Genomic DNA, 20,683 nt, shown 5'->3' with positions numbered 1-20,683 from the left:
ATGCCCCTTAACTGTTGTGTTCATTCTTGGATATTTGAGTTATTCTCCCAGCAGAAGAGTAGACAAGTGACGTTACTGGTCTGCTCATTTCTGGAGCCTTGTATGAAAACAGCTGTGTGGTTTCACACTATCCTTTTTTCAAACCTTCTTTATAATAGAGTACTTTTCAATATTAAAAGACAGAAAATTGGTGGAGCAGGCTCTTTCATTTTGAGAGGCTTGACAGAGGACATTAAATAATTTTTTTAAGGACAACATTAAGAAAGGCAACTCTCTGTAACTGCGTACGGGGCTACTGAGGAAATCTGAAAGCACATAGTTACTTTTACCTTATTATGTCTGCCTGTGAAAAAGCTTAATATCTAAAGTTACCAGAATTATTATTACTAAAAGAATTAATAAACACATCGTCATGCATTAGGGGTGGGCGGATCCATCCAAATATCAATAATATTGATACCAATGTTGGTATTAGTATTGGATTGATATTAGCATGATGGAATCAATACTTTAGTTTCAGTTTCTCTCCTCTACATTCAGTATGTTGCTCCCTTTTCGTCAAAAAGTAGACATGTCTGCTGCAAACAGCACTCCTTTCACATCTCGCACGCACACTTTGCTCCTCCTTCTCCTCCTCTGCTCTGCTGTGTTTTGTTGTTGTGCATTCACATGACTAAGGGGTGCTTAACAGTGCACTGCAGAGTGCAGACACTACATTTTAGACTGCAGTGAGTGACAGCATGATAGCATGGCAGAGAGAAGGAGGAGCGTTGTGTGGAGGTATTTTATGGTTGCAAATGAAAACATTGCAAACTGTTATGTTTGTAGGAAGGCTATTTGCAACTGTGGCAACACCAATTTATACAAGAACCACGAAAAAGACAACTGCGACTTGCAAAAGAAATGAACAGAGGAAGAGGGAAATCCCTCCGACAGACCCAGACCCCAGGCACAGAGACAAATGTCACTGGCAGTCTTTTCAGAGAGGTAAAGAATACCCATGTAGCTTATAAAGTTGAAAAAGTAATATTTTAGTCATGTCCAGGGGAGAAAGTAGTTTTAAATTCTACTAGCACAACTTTCATTGCTCACCTCTTCTCGGCTTCATTCATCCATGAAAAAATCGTTTCAGTATTTTAATACCTGTATGGAGTAGAAAGAAATTAGAAACACTTGACATTGTGTCTGTATAAAATATTTCCTGGGACACAAGAGGGCTTTGTGGGTAAAAAGCCAAAGGTTGAGAATTAAAGCCAATAATAGTTTGTGCTTTTGTTTAGTTATTTGCATTTTATTTATTTTTCACAAATAATTGTGTGCACTTTGTTTATAAAAAAAAATGAAAAAGTGTAAAGAAAAGGAGAATTTTTATTCTGTTATTACATTATTGTTTCTGAACAAAAGCCCTAACTGAAAAAGAAGAAATTGTTTTTAAAACATTTGTTCTCCAGTAATTATTTTGAGCAATTTATTTTAAAAAAGCCAGAGAAGTGCAATGAAAGGGAGAAATTACGTTTTGTTATTATATAATTGTTTATGAATAAAAACCTCAGATTGAAGGAAAGACAAATGTAAATTTTAAAACATTCATTGTTCTCCAGTAATAATTTTGTGCAGATTTTAGATTTGCAAATTCAGTTCATTACAGTAATAAAAAATATTTTTTTGCCTAAAAACGTTGCTTAAAATCCATCCTGGGTTTTACATGCACATAATAAACTAACTGTGGAAAGCAAAAATCAGAAAATCATTTAATAGTCATGAAAATGCATTCAGGTTTGGCATATTGATGATGCATTCACTTCATAAATCATGACACACTGCTCTCCCCTACATGAAAGCACATAAGCTGCCTTCATAAATAAAAAGTATCAGTAATACTGGTCCTGTATTTACCAAATTGTGCAGTATCGCACACCACTATCATGCATGTGCATCTGAGGATCACATTTACGGTTACCAGTACCACTCCAGGACAAGAGGGGGAGCTGTCGCTAACATTTTTGTCCTCTTCTTCTTCCTCAGACCCAAGAAGATGCCCCATGAAGGCAACTGACTCCACACCTTCCTGCATGCTGGATGCTGTAATATATTGAGTTTTGGCAATCTGGGATAGTGTGTTCCTGGCTAAAGACCCTTGCCTGTTTGACTCTCTCACTCCTTCTCCCTTCATTTCCTGGTCTTTATTATTAACCCTTTCTGCCTTGATGGCACACTGGCTAAATGGGATAAGAACATAGCCTATGTAGGAGTCTAAGTATGATATGGCTAAAATAAATGACAGTACAGGCAGGGTGGAATGGGTGGAGAAGGAGGAGGACTAGGAGACAAAGTCAGAGAGAAGAGATTGCGTTGGTTTGGACATGTGCAGAGGAGAGATGCTGGGTATATTGGGAGAAGGATGCTAAGGATAGAGCTGCCAGGGAAGAGGAAAAGAGATAGATAGATAGATAGATAGATAGATAGATAGATAGATAGATAGATAGATAGATAGATAGATAGATAGATAGATAGATAGATAGATAGATAGATAGATAGATAGATAGATAGATAGATAGATAGATCTTTATTGTCATTGTCACTTTTACAAAGGAACAACGAAATTGAAGGTGCAGTCGACTCAGTGTGAGGTATAAGAGTTAAAAAGAGAAGAAGAGAGAAAATAATAACAAACTGAATAGTAATAAAAGTACTTTACAAAATATACGAATTGCACTTGTTTATATACAAATTGCACTGGTTGACTTAAGGTCTATATTGCACATTGGGAGAATGATATGGAGCAGTTTTATTCTGAGTTCAGGGCCATGATTGCTTTTGGATAAAAGCTGTTTTTAAGGTGGCTTGTCCTGGTTTTCATTGCTCTGTATATCTTGCCCAATGGCAAAAGCTTGAAGAGGCAATGACCGGGATGTGATGAATCCTGTGAAATGTCTATTGCTTTTTTGCGGCATCAGGAAGTGTAGATTTGTTCCCGAGTGGGGAGGGTACAACCAATTGTTCTCTCCACTGTCCTGACGACCCTGTGGAGCACTTTCCTTTCTGAAGAAGTGCAGCTGCCGTACCACACACACAGTCCGTATGTAAACACACTCTCGATGGAACAGTGATAAAAGGCAAGGAGCAGATTTTGGGGAGATGGTTCTTTCTGAGGATTCTCAGATAATACAGTCTCTGCTGCACCTTCTTCAGCAGCTCCTTGGTGTTGGCGCTCCAGGTCAGGTCATCCTCCAGCTCAATGCCCAGAAACCTGAACACCGGGACCCTCTCCACACAGGCCCCACCAATGATGAGTGGCTGGATGTCAGTTTTGTTTTTTCTAAAGTAGATAACAAGCTCCTTCATTTTTGTGGTGTTGATGAGCAGGTTATTGACTCTGCACCACTCTGACAGCCGCTCCACCTTGTCCCTGTATGCCAGTTCACCCTCCTTGCCCGAGATGTGTCCGACCACCATCATGTCATCTGCGAACTTTATGACCATGTTTCTATGGTGAGTGGGGACACAGTCATATGTGTAGAGGGTGTAGAGGCAGAGGACAGAAAGGTATGGAAGAAGATGATCCACTGTGGCGACCCCTAACGGGAGCAGCCAAAAGAAGAAGAAGAAGATCTCCCACCTAGCAGACACTTGTCTTGTGTACAAAAGTAGAACATGATTTGGCACACTTAGCCATCATGCTGTGCTATAACTGAAGCAGTCCCTCTCATGGAGATTTACACAGTGCATCACAGCAAGTATTAAAGATTGTAAATGGGCATCTAGTAATATTTTTTCAAGGCCTACAAGAAAGTCAGCCAGACCAGCTATGTGGGGCTCGTTTCTTGTCTTTCTTGATCTCAAAGTACTGTTTCTCCATTTATTGAATTAATAAAAATGAATTATTTCCTTTGGAAGAAAGAGAAATTCTGGAATGTTTCCAAATTTAAAATGTGTTTCTTGTAAGACTCCACTAACTGTGTGTGCTTTTGGCTATGTGTTCAAGGAAGCCTGCTTTTAGTATTATCAGGTATGACTACCAATAAAATGTGATGTACTGTGTATCGAAAACCAAAGGATTTATGGAAGGAATCACAATTCATAGTGAATCTGTGAGCCTGTAGACTAATGAGAGTAAACAGCATGTCACTGGAAGCATAATAGAGAAAAGGAAGTGTTATAGCAAGTTTAAAGAGTACAATTGCTATGTTATTTTAGAAGCATCAGAAAGCTCATTGATTTTGTTTTGCTTAACAGAGTAAAATACAAAATCAACATGAAATAGCTGATATTAGGGGAAAACAAGATGGGGTCTCTCAGTGCTGTAAAGAAGCAGGCATAATATTGAAGAGACTTTCATGCATATAAATTTGGGTGAACTTAGCTTAAATAATTTATTCAACTAAAAATAAAAAATATTGTAAGAGCTATTTTCCTAGTTCTAGAAAATTTATGAATATTTATTAGATGACAATGCATAATCTATCGGAGTTTCCTATAACCCCCGTAAATAGATTTTTATTGGTACATTCTTGTCCTTTCTAACTGCTTCAAGTAAATATTATTCTTCAGTTAGTGACAGCCTTGCCTTGTATAAGGTATATAGGCATACGGTTTTTAACCGTGACCGTACTCGCGCTCGTGTTCTTGCTTATGCACGTGACCGTGCTTGATGGCCTACTGGCTCTTTGAATGTGAGAAATAACACGTAAAGAAAACTTGTTTACTTAAGTACCATACCGTACGCTAAGGCATACAGAAGAAGAAATTACGAATCCTTAAGTAGTGAAATAACTAAAGTTCTTTCAAGAAAAGCTAAGTTTATAGAAGATACATTTTACCCTTTGTTTGCCTTTTATTCTATATGTAACTATTTTTCCTTTTATTCTTGTATGGATTATTTGCCTTTAACTTTCACTAAATACCTTTAAAACGAACGTTTGGACTTTGAGAATTCTTTTGACACGTGTTTTACCCATGCCTGATAACACCTTATATTCCAGCAGCTACAAATATTATATACATGATATTATTGCACACCACAGGTGTCAACATCATCAGAAAATTTACATGTAATGAAAATGTTTCTTTTGCTTATTTCCACCCTTTTTCCTTAGAAATACTTTGGAACACTGAGTCATTTTCTATCACACGAGAAGCATCCATTACAATACATTTAAATATATTTAAAAACAGTAAGCTGTTTAAATTGTGAAGAACCTAAACCATAAGGTTGTTTATGTTGTATTTAGAAGGCTTTAGTTTCGTTTTCTTTGTATTATACATCACATGACCACAGAGGATTCTCTGACACAGCTGGGCTATTAAATTTACTTTTCTATTGGTTTCATCAGCTCAATTCGATTGGTCAGGTTCCTTGGCTCCACAGGTCAAACTGGGGGTCAGTCCATTTGCCTCCAGAATAAATATGGCCACATTGCTGATATTCAGTATCCCTCTGTAGATAATTCCAAGCTTAGAAACATCTCTTCATGTTATAGTTAGTGTTGAAAATCAGATGAAAATCAAGGATTTTGGTTACACTTCAGGTTTTTGATTTTTGCTCCTTTGATTTTGATTTTTGTGTAGTCATCACATTAGCATCTTGTAGTGTTTTAGTGCTCACAATACTTCTTGGGACTTCACCCTCAGCAGCTTCCTGTGCTTCAATTGAAAAAAAAGAATGAAACTGTTGAATAGCTCAGGTTTTTTATTGCTATTGTAAGTGCCATGGAGGACAGATGTGCATTCTGGCTAGACAAAAAAAATGTCTTCTTCCTCGGCTGGAAGAATATAAGGGATGAACCAGCACAAGCCAGACATCAGAAGCAGGTCCGTCCCCCATATGACAGGTGACAATGGTCCACTCTAGGCATCCCAGTTTGGGCACCCACAGGAGGGCATGGGAGGTGGAGTCCAAAAGTAAACCCCCTCTTGGGGTCCCTGGGTACCTTTAGAGGGAGCTGACAGGGCAAGACCTCTTTAGTTCCCACTTGACCTAGAAGCGCTTCCAATGGGATACACAAAGGTACTGGAAGCATTCCAGTCTGGCTTAAAAAGGGCCCACCCCCTCACCTCGAGGAGTCAGAGTTGGAAGACAGTGGACAACACTCACCAGGAGGGCTAAAGGAGAGAAATAAAGATCCAGTTTGTCTTGGGATTGTGTATTTACTGGCTGTGAGATACACTGTGTAATTAAATTCCTTTATTTGAATCTGGGATTGTGTTCTATATCTGTGGTTTTAGGGCTCAGTGGTGGCCCTTACTGGTTCCACAGTGTACCATGCATAAAATTAAAAATGTTAATGTAAGTAAAATATATAGCATGCAGCTGGATGTAGTAGTAATGGCCACGGAATTCTATAATTAGAGGATATGTTGGCTGTTTTCTCAGTAAAGTATTAGTTGATATCTTACACTTGAGAAAACAGTTTTCATATCTACTCTCTCTTTCTCTTCCTCCTAGCCATTCAGCTGGATTGCTGTGTAGGAAAGACAGCCTGCTTTTTTAAAACCCAAACTTCCCTTGCTACCTTAGTACAAAAAAATAGCAAAAAAAGGATAGAAAGATGTACAAAGTCAGAAAGATACATGCAATAGTTGAAACCGGGAGAGAAAAACACAGGTGTCAAAACCAGAAACAAAACCCTACATCAAAGTCAAAAATCATAGGAAAAACTCTTTTACCAAGATATATTGAACCAAAAAAAAACCACATGTAGTTTTAACAAGTAATTTACAATTTCTGGTTGACTAGGAAAATACCAGATATACTGATCTTTTATCCAATCACAGTGGTGATGTTACATGTCACACACTTCTGGGTCATTTCCCCTAGTGATATTATGATAACTGTAGAAAAGAACTGTCAGCACCCATTAAAAAACTAAATGGTGTTAAAAAAGATGCATAAATATTTTAACAAATGTAAAAAATGTTAAATCAGGCATTCCTTATCATCAATGGTTTCAGAATACTTAAAAACCCATAACAGGAATGAAAAATCACATGTTAATATTACAAAAAGGATCCCAATCAACTCATTTATAACAGGAAGGAACAGACACCCCACATTCTGCAGTAACTTATCGGGGACTTCATGTATAAAACTTTGCTTAGACTCCATACAAAAACTCTGCTTACATTAGAAAGGTAAAAGTGGTTTACATGCATAAATAAGGTCACACGCTAATTTCCATAATAAATCTCAAATCAACTTAAAGGTATACACTTGTGCATGCAGTTTTAGCCACTTGCTATCACCTCCCGCCAGTAACTTAGTACGGCTTAAAAAATGCCCTCTTTGGCCGCAGTCTTGAGTGATGTCTTTACTTTCAAACTACAGGAGGACACAGGAAACTCAGTGAATGTGAATTTAAGGTATTATTGACATTTTGAGGAGTTTAAGGACTGGCACTATGTTTCTAAAATAAATTTCAAACTAAAGGAATTTTCCCCTCAATTTTTAAGCCCAGTAAATGTAAATATATTAATCAATGAATTAGGTGCATGCTGCATTGTGGTTGCACTGCTATCTCATGGTAAGGAGTGTGCAGGTCACACCCCAGGGTCCTCCTAGAATTTACATGTGGGTTTCTTCCCATAGTCCAAAGGGTACTTTCCATAACTTTAAGCCAATTTTCAAGACAAAGCTTCAACAATTGTCTTTGGAGCCATAAGACAGAAATGTTACCCGCTATGTCCCCTTGCTGTCCCACTGATGACTAATAACATTAAAATGTCATTGACATAAATTAGAAGTGGTTCTGACAGTCATTTACAGTTATGAAGTCTTGTCACTATAAGAAGTACCACTCACATTCTAATTTTTCACATTTTTGTGCTACAATTCAAAAATCCAAAGTGTCTAAGTGACCTTTTTCACACATAAGCTCTTTCAATAGCCACATGAATATTTATTGTGAAAAAACAATTGCTGAAGGGCAAAACAAAACTGAAAGGTTCATTAGCATTCTCTGCAGGGTTAGTACTTTGTTTAGACATTTTTGGCAAGAATTACAAAATTCAGTCTTTTGACATGAATATCTGCCAGTTTTGCACATCTGGTACTGCACAATATTCACTGTTTCTTCTTGGTCAAATACATTCAAGTTGTATTAAGTAAGATGAGGGTCATTAGTGGGTAGAAAGGTTTAAATCTTATCCCATATTCTTGATTGACTGAAGCATGCAGTGCTCAAGACTTCCCCAGTTTTTAGCTCTTATCTATTTTTCCCTAAACATCACAGCAGCTTTGCTAAAATTTCTCATTCCATACAGCAAAAGTATGAAGGAAAGATTCAGGCCATAAGATATGTGCAACAAGAGGAGAAAACAGTTAACTAAGCATATGCACTGGAATGTTTAAAATAAACAATGAGAGCCGTGCAGAGCTTAACTTGCGGCTATACACACAGAGGGATGTTGAGGAATAAAGTTTTTCAGAGGCATTAGCAATGGGGAAGTCATAGTGAATATTCATAATTAAATGCTTATAGTAAATGCTAGGCAAAATAAAAAATACCTGGACATCATCCAAGTTTGAAAGAAATTACACTTTTTACTGAGTAAATGTTTCATTTAAGAATTTTTCGAGGAAAATTCTAAGGAAAGAGAGGACAATGATATCCAAGAAAAATGTGGAAGATATTAACATACAGTGCCAGTTACAGCAATGTCCTAGAGTCATTTAAATTCATTTTTCCCAACATCAAGAAACAGTCAGTCCCCCAGAATGACAAAGTGAGAACAGGGCTTTAGAAATTTTTGATAATTTATTAAAACTAGAAAACTGAAATATGTCCATCCATCCATTTTCCAACCCGCTGAATCCGAACACAGGGTCACGGGGGTCTGCTGGAGCCGATCCCAGCCAAGACAGGGCACGAACCAATCCCGGACAGGGTGCCAACCCACTGCAGGACACACACAAACACACCCACACACCAAGCACACACTAGGGCCAATTTAGAATCGCCAATCCACCTAACCTGCATGTCTTTGGACTGTGGGGGGAAACCGGAGCGCCCGGAGGAAACCCATGCAGTCACGGGGAGAACATGCAAACTCCATGCAGGGAGGACCCGGGAAGTGAACCCGGGTCTCCTAACTGCGAGGCAGAAGCACTACACTGCGCCACCGTGCCGCCCCCTAAAATATGTCATTGATGTAAATATTCACACCTTTTACTCAGTACTTAGTTAAAGCGCCTTTGGCTGGGAGTACAGCTTTGAGTCTTCTTGGGGCTGATGCAACAAGCTTCGCACATCTGGATTTGGGGATTTCTGCCATTGTTCTTTGCAAATCCTCTTAAGCTTTGTCAGGCTGGATGGAGATCATCAGTGGACAGCTATTTTTAGGTTTCTCCAGAGATGTTCGATTAGGTTCTTGACTTTGGTTGGGTGAAAAGTGAAGGGGTGTGACTACTTTCTGAATTCACTTGATATTTTGTATTCAGATTGTTCCTACATATAGCTTAACTAAATTATATATGCACCTGATTTTAAAATGTATCTCCAATGCTCTCATCATATCCAGGCAGACATCCAATGTTACTTTCTTCATGCAAAATTCAAAAGAGCTTCTGCTTACATGGTTGATGTATGCAAGCACTTGTGTTAAATACATTTGACATCCATTTCTGACCACCAACAAATGCGCTCTGAGTGATCTGATCACAATCTGAATCTAAGTGCACTGACTTTTAATATGGTCATGTGGTCAACAGTGATCCAAGTTTGATTTAATCTCCCAAATGCGTGTTATTGCCAGATTTAAAGAGGACCACTGGCTCTGCCAGAATTCAGATGGATTTACTTTGATGATCCACCATGCATCTATGTCACACACATTGTCTTCAGGGCTAGAATGGTCTCATCTCATCACATATTTACCACAGAAATTATATATAGTTTCAAAATATACTGTTGACAGTTTACACTCAACATGATTTGTGGAGCATCTGAGGCATTGTTGACTTTTGGTAAGTTTATGGTCGCTCAGCAAATAACCTGCACACGCCACTCCCAGTTGAAGCTGAACCCTTGGTTACTCCTGTCAAAAACATCATTTTAGGCATCTGCTTAGTTCTAGTAGAACATCAAAATCAAGGAAGATTCACATTAGCGTCACACATAGTAAAATGAACAACATAAAACAACACAGAGCAGACTATTCAGTCTGTCAAGCTTCTTTGGTTAGCTTATGTATAAATTGTCCCAATATCTTACCCAGAAAATCTCACAAAGCTGTCAAGATCTCCACTACAACTAGATTCCAGATGCCAGTGATTCTGAGGTTTCACAGCTAGAGGTTATACAAGCGACATTCAAAAAGTTTCTGCACTTTTATATTTTTGTTGGAAACGGTGAATGTGGGAGCAGTTGTAATTGGGCATTAAAAAGTTGGTACGATGCTGGGAAAATTGAAGATGACTATGTACAAAAGTGATCTAATTTGTTTTTGAAATTCTTAATAAACAGAGTTAAAAAAAAAGTGCGGAAACTTTTTGAACGTCCCTCGTACTTTTAATTTTCTACAGTAAATTGATATTGCCATTACTCTCTATATCACTGGACAATGGAGATTTTGCTTCCTGATTTTGGCCTCCTGATCATAAAAAATCAACTTTGGATTTTTCTATCACCTACTTCTTTCTTCCAATTAGCTATGTTTGTGTTTGTTTTTAGATGTTTTAACTCTACTAAGTATGTTGCTTACAATGTAAGCTCTTTTATTTAGCAAAGTGTACAGGAGACATTTTAAACTGTTCAAGTAGGAAGCCCTTTCCTCAAGTCTATGATCTTCTCAAACTGATGAGAAATGCAATGCATGCTGTGGACACTGGTACAAAAGGGTTTTCTTTTATTTTTTATTATTGCATATTTCTTCTTACTTAACGTGGAACATCAGAGGACTGACCTTGAGGTTTCATAACAATGTCTGAAGTATTAACTGTGCTGTCAGAAACTTCAAAGGATAATGTCAACATGCTGTGGTACCAGTGTGTGTGATTTTTTCTCTTGTTTGATTGAGAAGATGCAAGCTGATGCTGGAGGTTCACCACACCAGCCAACATCCCTCAGCTGCATCTTTCCGAGGGCACTGGGAGATTAATATGGTCTTCAGACTGCTAGACCACAAGACCAAGTTTGATCTGATGGTTGCAGTGGCTATCTTTGATTGAAAAATTAGCTTATTATCAAGGTCAACAATCATATTCCAATCACAGGCTTGGTTCCAGTATGCTTGAAACCAATCGTGTCACTGTAAGAGGCAATGACTGTCATTGCTGGACAAAGTGGATCATAGTTGTTCCACTTGTAGGGAGGCATTGAGTTATTTTTCAGCCTTTGCTTTATCACAATGGAGGCCAACTATGTAATGACCTGCTTGTGTCTTCATGTGTATCTCCTTTAAGTAAAGCTTACATTGCAAGATGTGCTGCAGATTTGTTGTTGTTCCGCAAAGTGAACAAATTGGGTCTTCACCAAGCCACTGATTCAGATTTTTGGGAGGAAGCTAATCTTTTTTCCTTTCTTTTCCCATAAATATTTCCTGTTGATTTTTTTTTCTCATTGTTTTCACACTTGTCCACTGTCTCTGTTTTGCCTGAGACACCTGCCTCATTTGATGTACTTCCTAAACTATCACAACTCACCTTTGACTTTGTGATGCTTTTTGCCACCTGGGCCTATCTGAACCTGGGCCAAGATTCCCTCTTCCAAACTGAGTCTGTCCCACAATATCTGCAGATCCGAGTGCTGCTTTTGTGTACTTAATAGACTCTGCAGAACACCACCTCCTTCCTGTTAAGGTCCTGGAGGCAATATCTTTGATAACACTATTAGAGGATTCTGAAAGTCACTTCCAGCCTCACCCTGTCACACTTGAACACTTCTGTCAAACTCATGACAGGCAGCTCCACAGCATCTTCGCCATAAAGATGCATACTGCTTAGATATTGTATCTTTCTTTTCAGCATGAGTGACGCAGTGACAGTCAGTGGCCACAATGCCAGTGGCAACAAACCAAACTGAAGGCACCACAGCATGAGGCTTGCTGGCAGCAAGGTCAATATATAACAGTGCTTGTCTTGATACATTATGTTTTGTATTATTTTAATATCAATTAAATTTTGTACTAGACAGATATGAATTCATTTTATAAAACAGAGAGATAGATGGGTATATATTAAAAACACTATAAAATAGGTATGAATGACACTCTACAATTGACTGATAGATATAAAAGACACTATTTAACAAATAGATAGATAGATAGATAGATAGATAGATAGATAGATAGATAGATAGATAGATAGATAGATAGATAGATAGATAGATAGATAGATAGATAGATAGATAGATAGATAGATAGATAGATAGATAGATAGATAGATAGATAGATAGATAGATAGATAGATAGATCATCCATCCTTTAAACTCCTCATATTACTTTGCAGAAAATTAAGAAGGGCAATGACATCCTTAATTGAGAGTAATCATATCTTTATAAACTTGGTCTATAAAGATATATAAGGAATAGTGTACAGTATATTCATATATAAACACACAAACTCATATACAGTATGATTAGCACATTCTCATTCTGTATATGCATGATGATTTACATACGGTAAGTCCATTTTTTCTGCAGCACTTTTTTATAAATCTTGGTCTTTGATTTCTTCCTCACTTTTATTTTCTTCTTTGTTATTTTTATACTCCTGGTCTTTCTTCGAGATACATTGGCTAGAAAATGTGAACCATATGTACTTTACTGTGTGTTCAACTTTACATATCACCATTACTCATAATTCTACAGATCATCACCATTAAGAAGAGTCTGGTAAATTCTTAGTTCAGCCAATGAAATGTCGGGTAGACTCAAATTCCAACCTGATTGTAATGTTTAGCAGTCATTTCTAGCAAGTCAACACAGCATGCTGGACATCCGCTTAGGTTTAATTTAGCCAGATCTTATCTATGTCAATTTATTTCATTAGAAATTGTCTTTGGACAAGCCTTTGGGCCATCCATTCATTTTTAAACCCACATTTTCCACTTCAGGGTTGTGGAGAGCCTTAGTGCCACATCTGTCATAGGCCTGCTTTTATAAAACCGCATGGACAGGCATTGGTTGTACATGAGCCAGGCAGACATCCACTAGCAGTGTTCTCACAATGTTTAAAACCAAAGTATTTCAGAAGCCATTTATGTCAAACATTTACCACATGGAGGGAGAAACCCCTGCAGTTAATACAATTTCCATACATTCATCTCTTTTGGACCTATTTATCCAAATCAGAGTCTCATGTAGCCAGAGTTTGAGTTGGCAGTAAGACAGGTGCCAAGCCTGGATGAAATAATAACCCATGGCTGGACACACTCACCAGTCAGAATGCCAATCAGCCGAAAAGAGAATGTCTTTTGGGCTGTGAGAGGAAACTGAGGTCCAAGAACTGTGGGCAAGCAAAGCTATAAAGTGTGCCAAAATGCCACATTTACTGATTTCCTTTTCGGTTAACTCTGCAAACTGAGAAAGCTCAGAGGCTGGAAGGTAAAAACACTGCTGCTTGGAATATTCAATGTTAAAGGCAAGTAAGCAACACTTTACATCAGTACTACATTAGTGATTCTTATATACAGTAGAATATTAAACATGTGGATAAATTTGTGGCCTAATTTCATAGCATGTTAAGCACAATGGAAGCCAGAGACGAGGATTACATGTGGTGTACACGTGCTGACTGTTTAACAGCACAGACAGATGCATCAAGCTGTTCTGTTGAGCTTCTCGTTCTTGCCTATTCTGTGCCTTGCCAAAAACTAACAATGGATCAATCATCATCGGCTATTCAGATATTGCCTGTCTGTCTGTATTCCAGTTTCACTTTGGGGCGACGTGAAAGTGCATGCATTGAAATAAAGGCATTCGCTTTGACTGACTTAATTGCCCATAGCTTTAAGTGTGACCTGGCAGCTGAGATGCTGTAAATAAAACAGAAGGTTGTGCTTCTCAACTCCAAATCTGACTCCCTTTATGACATATCGACTGCTTGACTTCCAGTTGCACAGACTCCATATGATCTGTAGTGAATGTCTGTTTACCTTGGAAAACATTGGAAAAGCACTGTATAGAGACCACAGGGTTGGTTCTATCATTTAGGCAAACTAGGCCATTGCCTTGAAAGGCATTTATTTAAATAATACAGATTTGCAAATATTTAGACTCATACCATATCGTACCATTTTCTAAGCCTGCTTAATCCTGAGCATGGTCACGGGGAGCTGGAGCCTATCCCATTAAGCATAGGGCACAAGGTAGGAACAAACCCTGGACAGGGTGCTAGCCCATTGCAGAGAAAACACACTCACACACGTGTGCACACAATTTACTGTATATTATGATGTTTAGTCTTAAGTGATGAACTACACGAGTCACCATTATTAAGGTGGCCTTCCAAATCCCGGGGATTGGAAGCTACAACATTGATAATAATAATAATAATAGTCCTCAAACTGGCATAGCATAGGACACACAGATGTGACAATTTAAAATTACACAAAACAGCAACAGGATAACAGCTCTTGAATACACTGCTAAAGGCTGATTTAATTCAAAGTAACTTATAATCATCTTCCAAATATGCTTACATTAAAACTTGCATTAAAACTTATGTTTTATTTTATGTTGTTCACCACCATTTAGGACATTTGATCTTATCACACTGAAGCACTTCATCATAGTCTGTCTCATGCCGGAAAATCTCTCCAAGACCATGTATTGATTGGATAGTGATATTGCATTCTTTGCATATGTTAGCAAAGATGAGATAAATAGGAACCATGGGTAAATGTTTAAGGATAATCCACATACTTCAGTTTAACTGAATTCTGTTTTTATATTAATCTTGTCAATTTATTTTAGTAACCTAAGTGAAATGTATATGTTTTTAAAACAGACGTTGTTAGAAATCAAACATCCCCTTCAGCGTTTTCAGATTATAAATTGACTGTTTGGTATTCAAACCCTCTATACTTCACTTTCCTCAGTCCTTGCTCCTCTCTCAGATAGTCCACCATGTTGTATGCTGATCCGTAATCTTATCTGTGCCCGTACTGTCAGCTGCTTGTGACCCTACCAATAAGTAAATCGCACAATTGAATTGAAGCTATGAATGATAAGTGTTGTTTTACTTTTACATATTTTATTAGCATGATGAGTATGTGTATTTGTGTAAATTAAAAAATGATGAATGAACAGGCCAGAACAGGGGTTTTCAAACTCAGTCGTGAGGACTCTTTGTGGCTACAGGCTTTTGTTCCAACCAGAGTCAAGATCAGTGATAATAATTGGTCTAATTTAATTAGCTAGTCTTGTTTCTCTTCTTTTATTCTACATTCAGAAAAGCACAATAGTATAAATTTTACATTTACTGTATACAATATTTACAAGTACTTTTTCAATATCCTTACATGCTTAACTCGTTTTTCTATCATTTTGACCTTTTTCTCTGTAGTTTGCATATTTTGTTGTATCCTAATAATGACAATTAAAAAGAAGCAGGTAATACATCTGGGAAAACAACACTGAATGATGAAAGGATGCAATTACTACAGCGTCAGACCTACTAATAAGTAAATAATAGATTAAATAACTAGAAAACCTGGAAAATAACAATGAAAATCAGGATGAAAATATTGTTAAAAAGTAAAAAATACACTTCCCATATAACTACTTAGTACATTTTAATAAAATTTTGCCAAACTTAGCTTTGTAATTTTATATTGACTCCAAAACACACACACTGGGTAGTAAAAGATCACTTTATTAAGCTAGCAGTCCAATTAAAAACAGAAGTTGGTTGGAACAAAAACCTGGGACACTGGGTCACCAGGCCCGAGACTGAGAACCACTGGGTTAGGAATATTAACTCTTATTTTTTTTTTTTTGCCTTTTTAAAATTTTTTTATTTAATATATTTTATTAATTTTTATTGTAATCATTCCATACAAATAGATCAATTTATAACCAAACAAATTAAAAACAAATCAAACCCCACCCCTGAGAAGGAGAGCTTAGCTAAAGGAGAATTGCTTAGGGCTTTTAATAAGACAACATTAAGCAAAGGAAAAGGAGAAATAAATAAATATGTAAATAAGAGATAGAGAAGGGAGCTAAATGCGGTAATGGTTATTTCTCTTATTCTAAAATAATATTGATCAGATCCTGCCAGGTTTTGAAAAAATTTTGTACAGATCCTCTAACTGAGAATTTGATTTTTTCCAATTTCAAATAATATAAAACATCGGTTTCCCACTGACTTATCAGAAGAGAGTTAGGATTCTTCCAATTTAACAGAATGAGTCTGCATGCCAAGAGTGTAGTGAATGCAATCACCGTTTGCTTGTCCTTTTCCACTTCAAGTCCGTCTGGAAGAACACAGAACACAGCTGTTAATGGGTTAGGAGGGATTGTGACCCCAAGGCTGTCTGAAAGGCCAAAATGATGTTAATTTGGTGCAGACCCAGAACATGTGACCCAGTGAGGCAGGAGCTTGGTTGCAGCGTTCGCAGGTTGGATCTTGCCCTGGAAACATTTTGGACAGTTTTAAGCGAGAGAGATGAGTTTGATACATAATTTTTAGTTGAATAATTCTATGCTTTGCGCATATGGAGCTCGAGTGAATTCTCTGCTTTGCTACCCTCCACTCCTTTTCTGATATACTGATTAAGAGATCTTCTTCCCAATGTCCTCTTGGATCTTTGAAAGGTAGGGACTCTAATAGGATTTTATATAATGCGGAAATGGTGTTTAATTCCTCGGCATTGAGCAGTAGCCTATTTTTTCCAGCATTGTGGAGGGTGTGAGGTGGGGAAAATCGGGCAATTTCTGTTTAACAAAATTTCTAATTTGAAGATAGTGAAAGAAATGTGTAGCTGGGAGGTTGAATTTTGAACGTAATTTTTCAAAAGATGCAAATATGTTGTCTATGTAAAGATCTCTGAGCATTTTAATCCCAAAACTTTTCCAGGTATTAAAAACTGGATATGTGTGCGAGGGTTGAAAGAGGTGGTTTTCTTGCAGAGGTGCCACCGATAAAAGATTTTCCATCTTAAAATGCTTTCTAATTTGGTTCCAAATTCTAAGTGAGTAAAGCACAATAGGAATATTAACTCTTATGAAATCAAACTGCGTAGCTATGCAGATCGTAAAGCAGCCATCGCACGTGACTGAAACGGCGTTACTGATTTGTTTAAAGGCTGTTTGCAACCGCTCTAGTGTTCATAACAGTGTGACAGACTCATCATCATTTAATTAGTCTTTCTTGATGGCTTATATATAGTGACATGTCTCGCCACTGCATGGACTGTAGGGAACTGAAGCAGTGTTGGGGTGGAGTCTTGGGGGAACTCAAGGGCTCGGGGCACCTCCCTAGAGAGCGATCTCAGTGACAGGGTTCAGGGTTAATTAAGGGTGCGCTGACAAAAAAGGATGGGGGGTTGGGAGTCGGAAAAAGTACTTTTTGCTGGATCGAGAGGAACACACCAGCAGGTTGACAAGAGTCCGAACAGTTAAAGTTCAGGCAAGAGGTAGACAGCAAAGGCGACTTGTCTTTATTATTTTGGAGGTGTCCCCGTGACCCAGACAACGGGCGGAGGTATGGCATCGTTAATATAGCGGCATATCAAATAAAAAGCCTGTCGGCATTTGGAAGACTTAACCGCTCAAGCGGCTTCTGAGTTCTTATTCGACGGGACGTCACAATATGAAATCTTTTATTCATATAAAAGATTTAAAATTATTTAGATACCCAAAGTTTGATAAACAGTAAAGCAATAACAAAAACAGTAATTATACACTATTTAAATAAATACTTAAGATATTAATGTTAAAAATCGGTATAATGAACAACGCATTGTTCTATGATACGCGCTGAAACGAGAAATGAAGACTGCAGACTATTTTAATAAACTGTTACAATTAAGTGATAAGAGAAACGGGACGAAGTTTTCTGTCTTTTAATAACCTGCCATTCACGACCATCTCTGTTGAAGTGCTGAGAAGCAGCACAGTCCGCCTGGAATATGTAGCAAATTTCTCAAAATTGCAATATGACTGCGAGACACTTCAGCAGAGTTACTCAACTGAAGCGAAACAGCAACACACCCTTAACCTTCAACCTCTGCATCACGGTCGACATATTTTGTTAGAGACATGGGATTTCTGAACTGTGTGTTGTAAAGTGCAAATCTGAGTATTATGGTAATTACATGTTTCATTCTCAGTTGACCGAGTTACTTTATACAGGGCAAAAAATGTATATACACTTTGATTTCAGATTATAAATTCAATGTTTATTAAGACAATACTGCAAATGGTGCCGTTTACTTGAGCTTGCTGCAAGAACCCGTCATGCCACTCATTCGAGAGGAGTTTGGGGATGAGAACCAGTTTGATTTCCAGCAAGATGGTGCACCTCCCCACTACATTCATGATGTGAGGGCATCTTGACGTATATCTGCCAGACAAATGGATTGGGCGAACATGCAGCTCTCTCGTTCAAAAGACCTCATGGCCATTTTTTTTTTATTGAGTCACGTCAAAGATTAGGTTTATTTCACAAAAACGCAACAATCGATAAATTGAAAACAGTTAATGAAAGGGCGCCCAAATACCAAATCAAAAGATTTGTGATGTTTTCAAATCCATGTCCTCGTTGTGAGCAGCGCCTGGACCAGAGCAGTCAGTAGTTCGAGCACTTGTAACAACTCTTTAATTTGAATTATAAGTCTTATATGAATCTTAATAAACTTTTTATTTATTTAAAGTGTGTACAGTATACATTTTAGGACACCCGGATTTATTTAACGTAGCCTAATGAACAAGCATTGTTCCGGTCGCAATGCGCTTAAAACCGGGCTGCTTCTTTTAACAAAGTTGCAAGTTATCTCTCGGTTTGCTCCAGAAATTCCAGCTTGATTAGGGTGTCCACGGCTTCTTGATGCTTTAACCAATGTATTTAAACTCCGGCTCCAAGCAAATGGATTAAAAATGGATTAAGCGCTCAGAAGATTTACATCGCATATTACATTTCAGCCGATCAAGACCAGAATATACGAATTGACCTTTTTGTATTACCAGATCAACGCATTCCCGTTAAAGTCAAAGAATGACCCAGTAAGTAAATGACACGACCCACCCAACGAGAGAACAATCGAACTTAAACAGTTGAGTTTTTATCCCACACGTCACTTCAGGGCGCTTTTATTGTTCCTTTTGCATCTCTTCCGTTACAGGGACCCGAATGCACATTTTAATCTGCACCATGAACGAGGGAAATAACCTCAAAAAATGTTAATGATTAAGGGGATATGTGAAATATTGCCCCATTAAAAGTATTGTGCCACTGTATACAGACAGTTTTTACCATTATTATCGTGAAGAAAATTTTCCGCTATCTTCTTTAAAGCAAACATGAAAAACACGTTTTCTATTCCACATACTTTACAGGCTGACAGTCCTTTACTTGGAGACCTCGGTGTTACAAATATGTTAACATTATTCCTGCCGATTTATGTAGCTGCATTATTACCGCTACGATCCACTTTTCGATTGATACCAAACACCAGCATTGTTAATAAAACGAAACACGGACATTCATCTGCGCGCACTGCATTTGTTGGAACTCTTTGGCTGTGCAAGTCAGTAACCATGCAGGAGATGCTCACCTGGCTGCTCTGGCTCCTCCCCGTCAGGTTTGTACCACACTCTTCTCACTACGTCCTTGGTGATGGGCTCCTCCAGATTTTCATTGTTGTACTTCACACTTTTGGTGTCGTTCTTAGTATCCTTTGGAGGGGGTGCCAGCGTGCTATTGCCCAAACTGCTATTGTTCAAACTGGTGGTCACATTCACTGAGCTATTGACCTGCACCAATTCAGTGTCATTGCTGGACAATTCGTCGTTTATTGTGACGTTCCAGCTGATAGGAAAGCCATGGGACGTGCATATCAGAGATATGGCCAAAAAGAGAGAAACGACAGACATCTCCTCTCGGAACATGACAGAAAGAGTGCACTGCTGGCTGCTGGGATCCTTAACTTTCTATGAACTTCGCACACTTGGGATCATTAATATCATGAGCCGTATTGCTTGGTGATTTTGCAGGGGAACACGTTTTTACCGTAATAACGGAAATAGACGGTCCTCTAAACTATCCATGCATTTACTATTGTGAGAAGGAAGCGATCAGAGGAGAAAAGGAAGGTTATACATGGAAGTGTTATCTTCGAAATAATATATTTGCGTAAACTACATGAGGGGCATTTGTTCAAGAGTGAGGCGGTTGTTTTAATTACTGTATTTAATAACAAAAGAGTTTTTTTTTGTTGTTAATTAAGTCAAAGCCGGTTTCTACTTTTCCACATTCAGTTTAAACTGGACCCGTCCCGCCCAGAGCTGATTTCTGCTTCACGCCAAGTGCTGCCGGAAAAAACAAGAACCTTCTCTGGTCGGGAAGCCGGACCATCACAGTCCAGCGCATTTTACCAATAAGCGAATCAGACGACTCTGTAATACTGATAATAGGAATTGTTTATGGAAATGTATCGGCCCGTTTGCGGATCAGAAGTGGATAGCAGAGAGGGACATGCAGGAATTATAAGAACGTCTCTTCGCATTTCAATCTTTGCAGTTT

General features: G+C 38.1%; 1 protein-coding gene across 1 annotated transcript in view; it reads right to left on the bottom strand.

Moving 5' to 3' along the window:
* Positions 1-20,104, bottom strand: part of LOC114651657 (probable carboxypeptidase X1) — a 115,331-nt gene extending 95,227 nt beyond the window's left edge. Inside the window, exon 1 of the mRNA XM_028801492.2 lies at positions 19,716-20,104. Coding sequence (XP_028657325.2) covers positions 19,716-20,049 — 334 coding nt within the window. The 5' untranslated portion in view covers positions 20,050-20,104. The remainder of the gene's footprint in view (positions 1-19,715) is intronic.
* Between the last annotated feature and the right edge of the window lie 579 nt (positions 20,105-20,683).

The sequence above is a fragment of the Erpetoichthys calabaricus genome, chromosome 5 (genome assembly GCF_900747795.2).
Source record: "Erpetoichthys calabaricus chromosome 5, fErpCal1.3, whole genome shotgun sequence".
Lineage (NCBI taxonomy): Eukaryota > Metazoa > Chordata > Cladistia > Polypteriformes > Polypteridae > Erpetoichthys > Erpetoichthys calabaricus.
The sequence above is the reverse complement of the archived record's forward strand: the minus strand, read 5'-3'. Positions and strand labels throughout refer to the sequence as shown.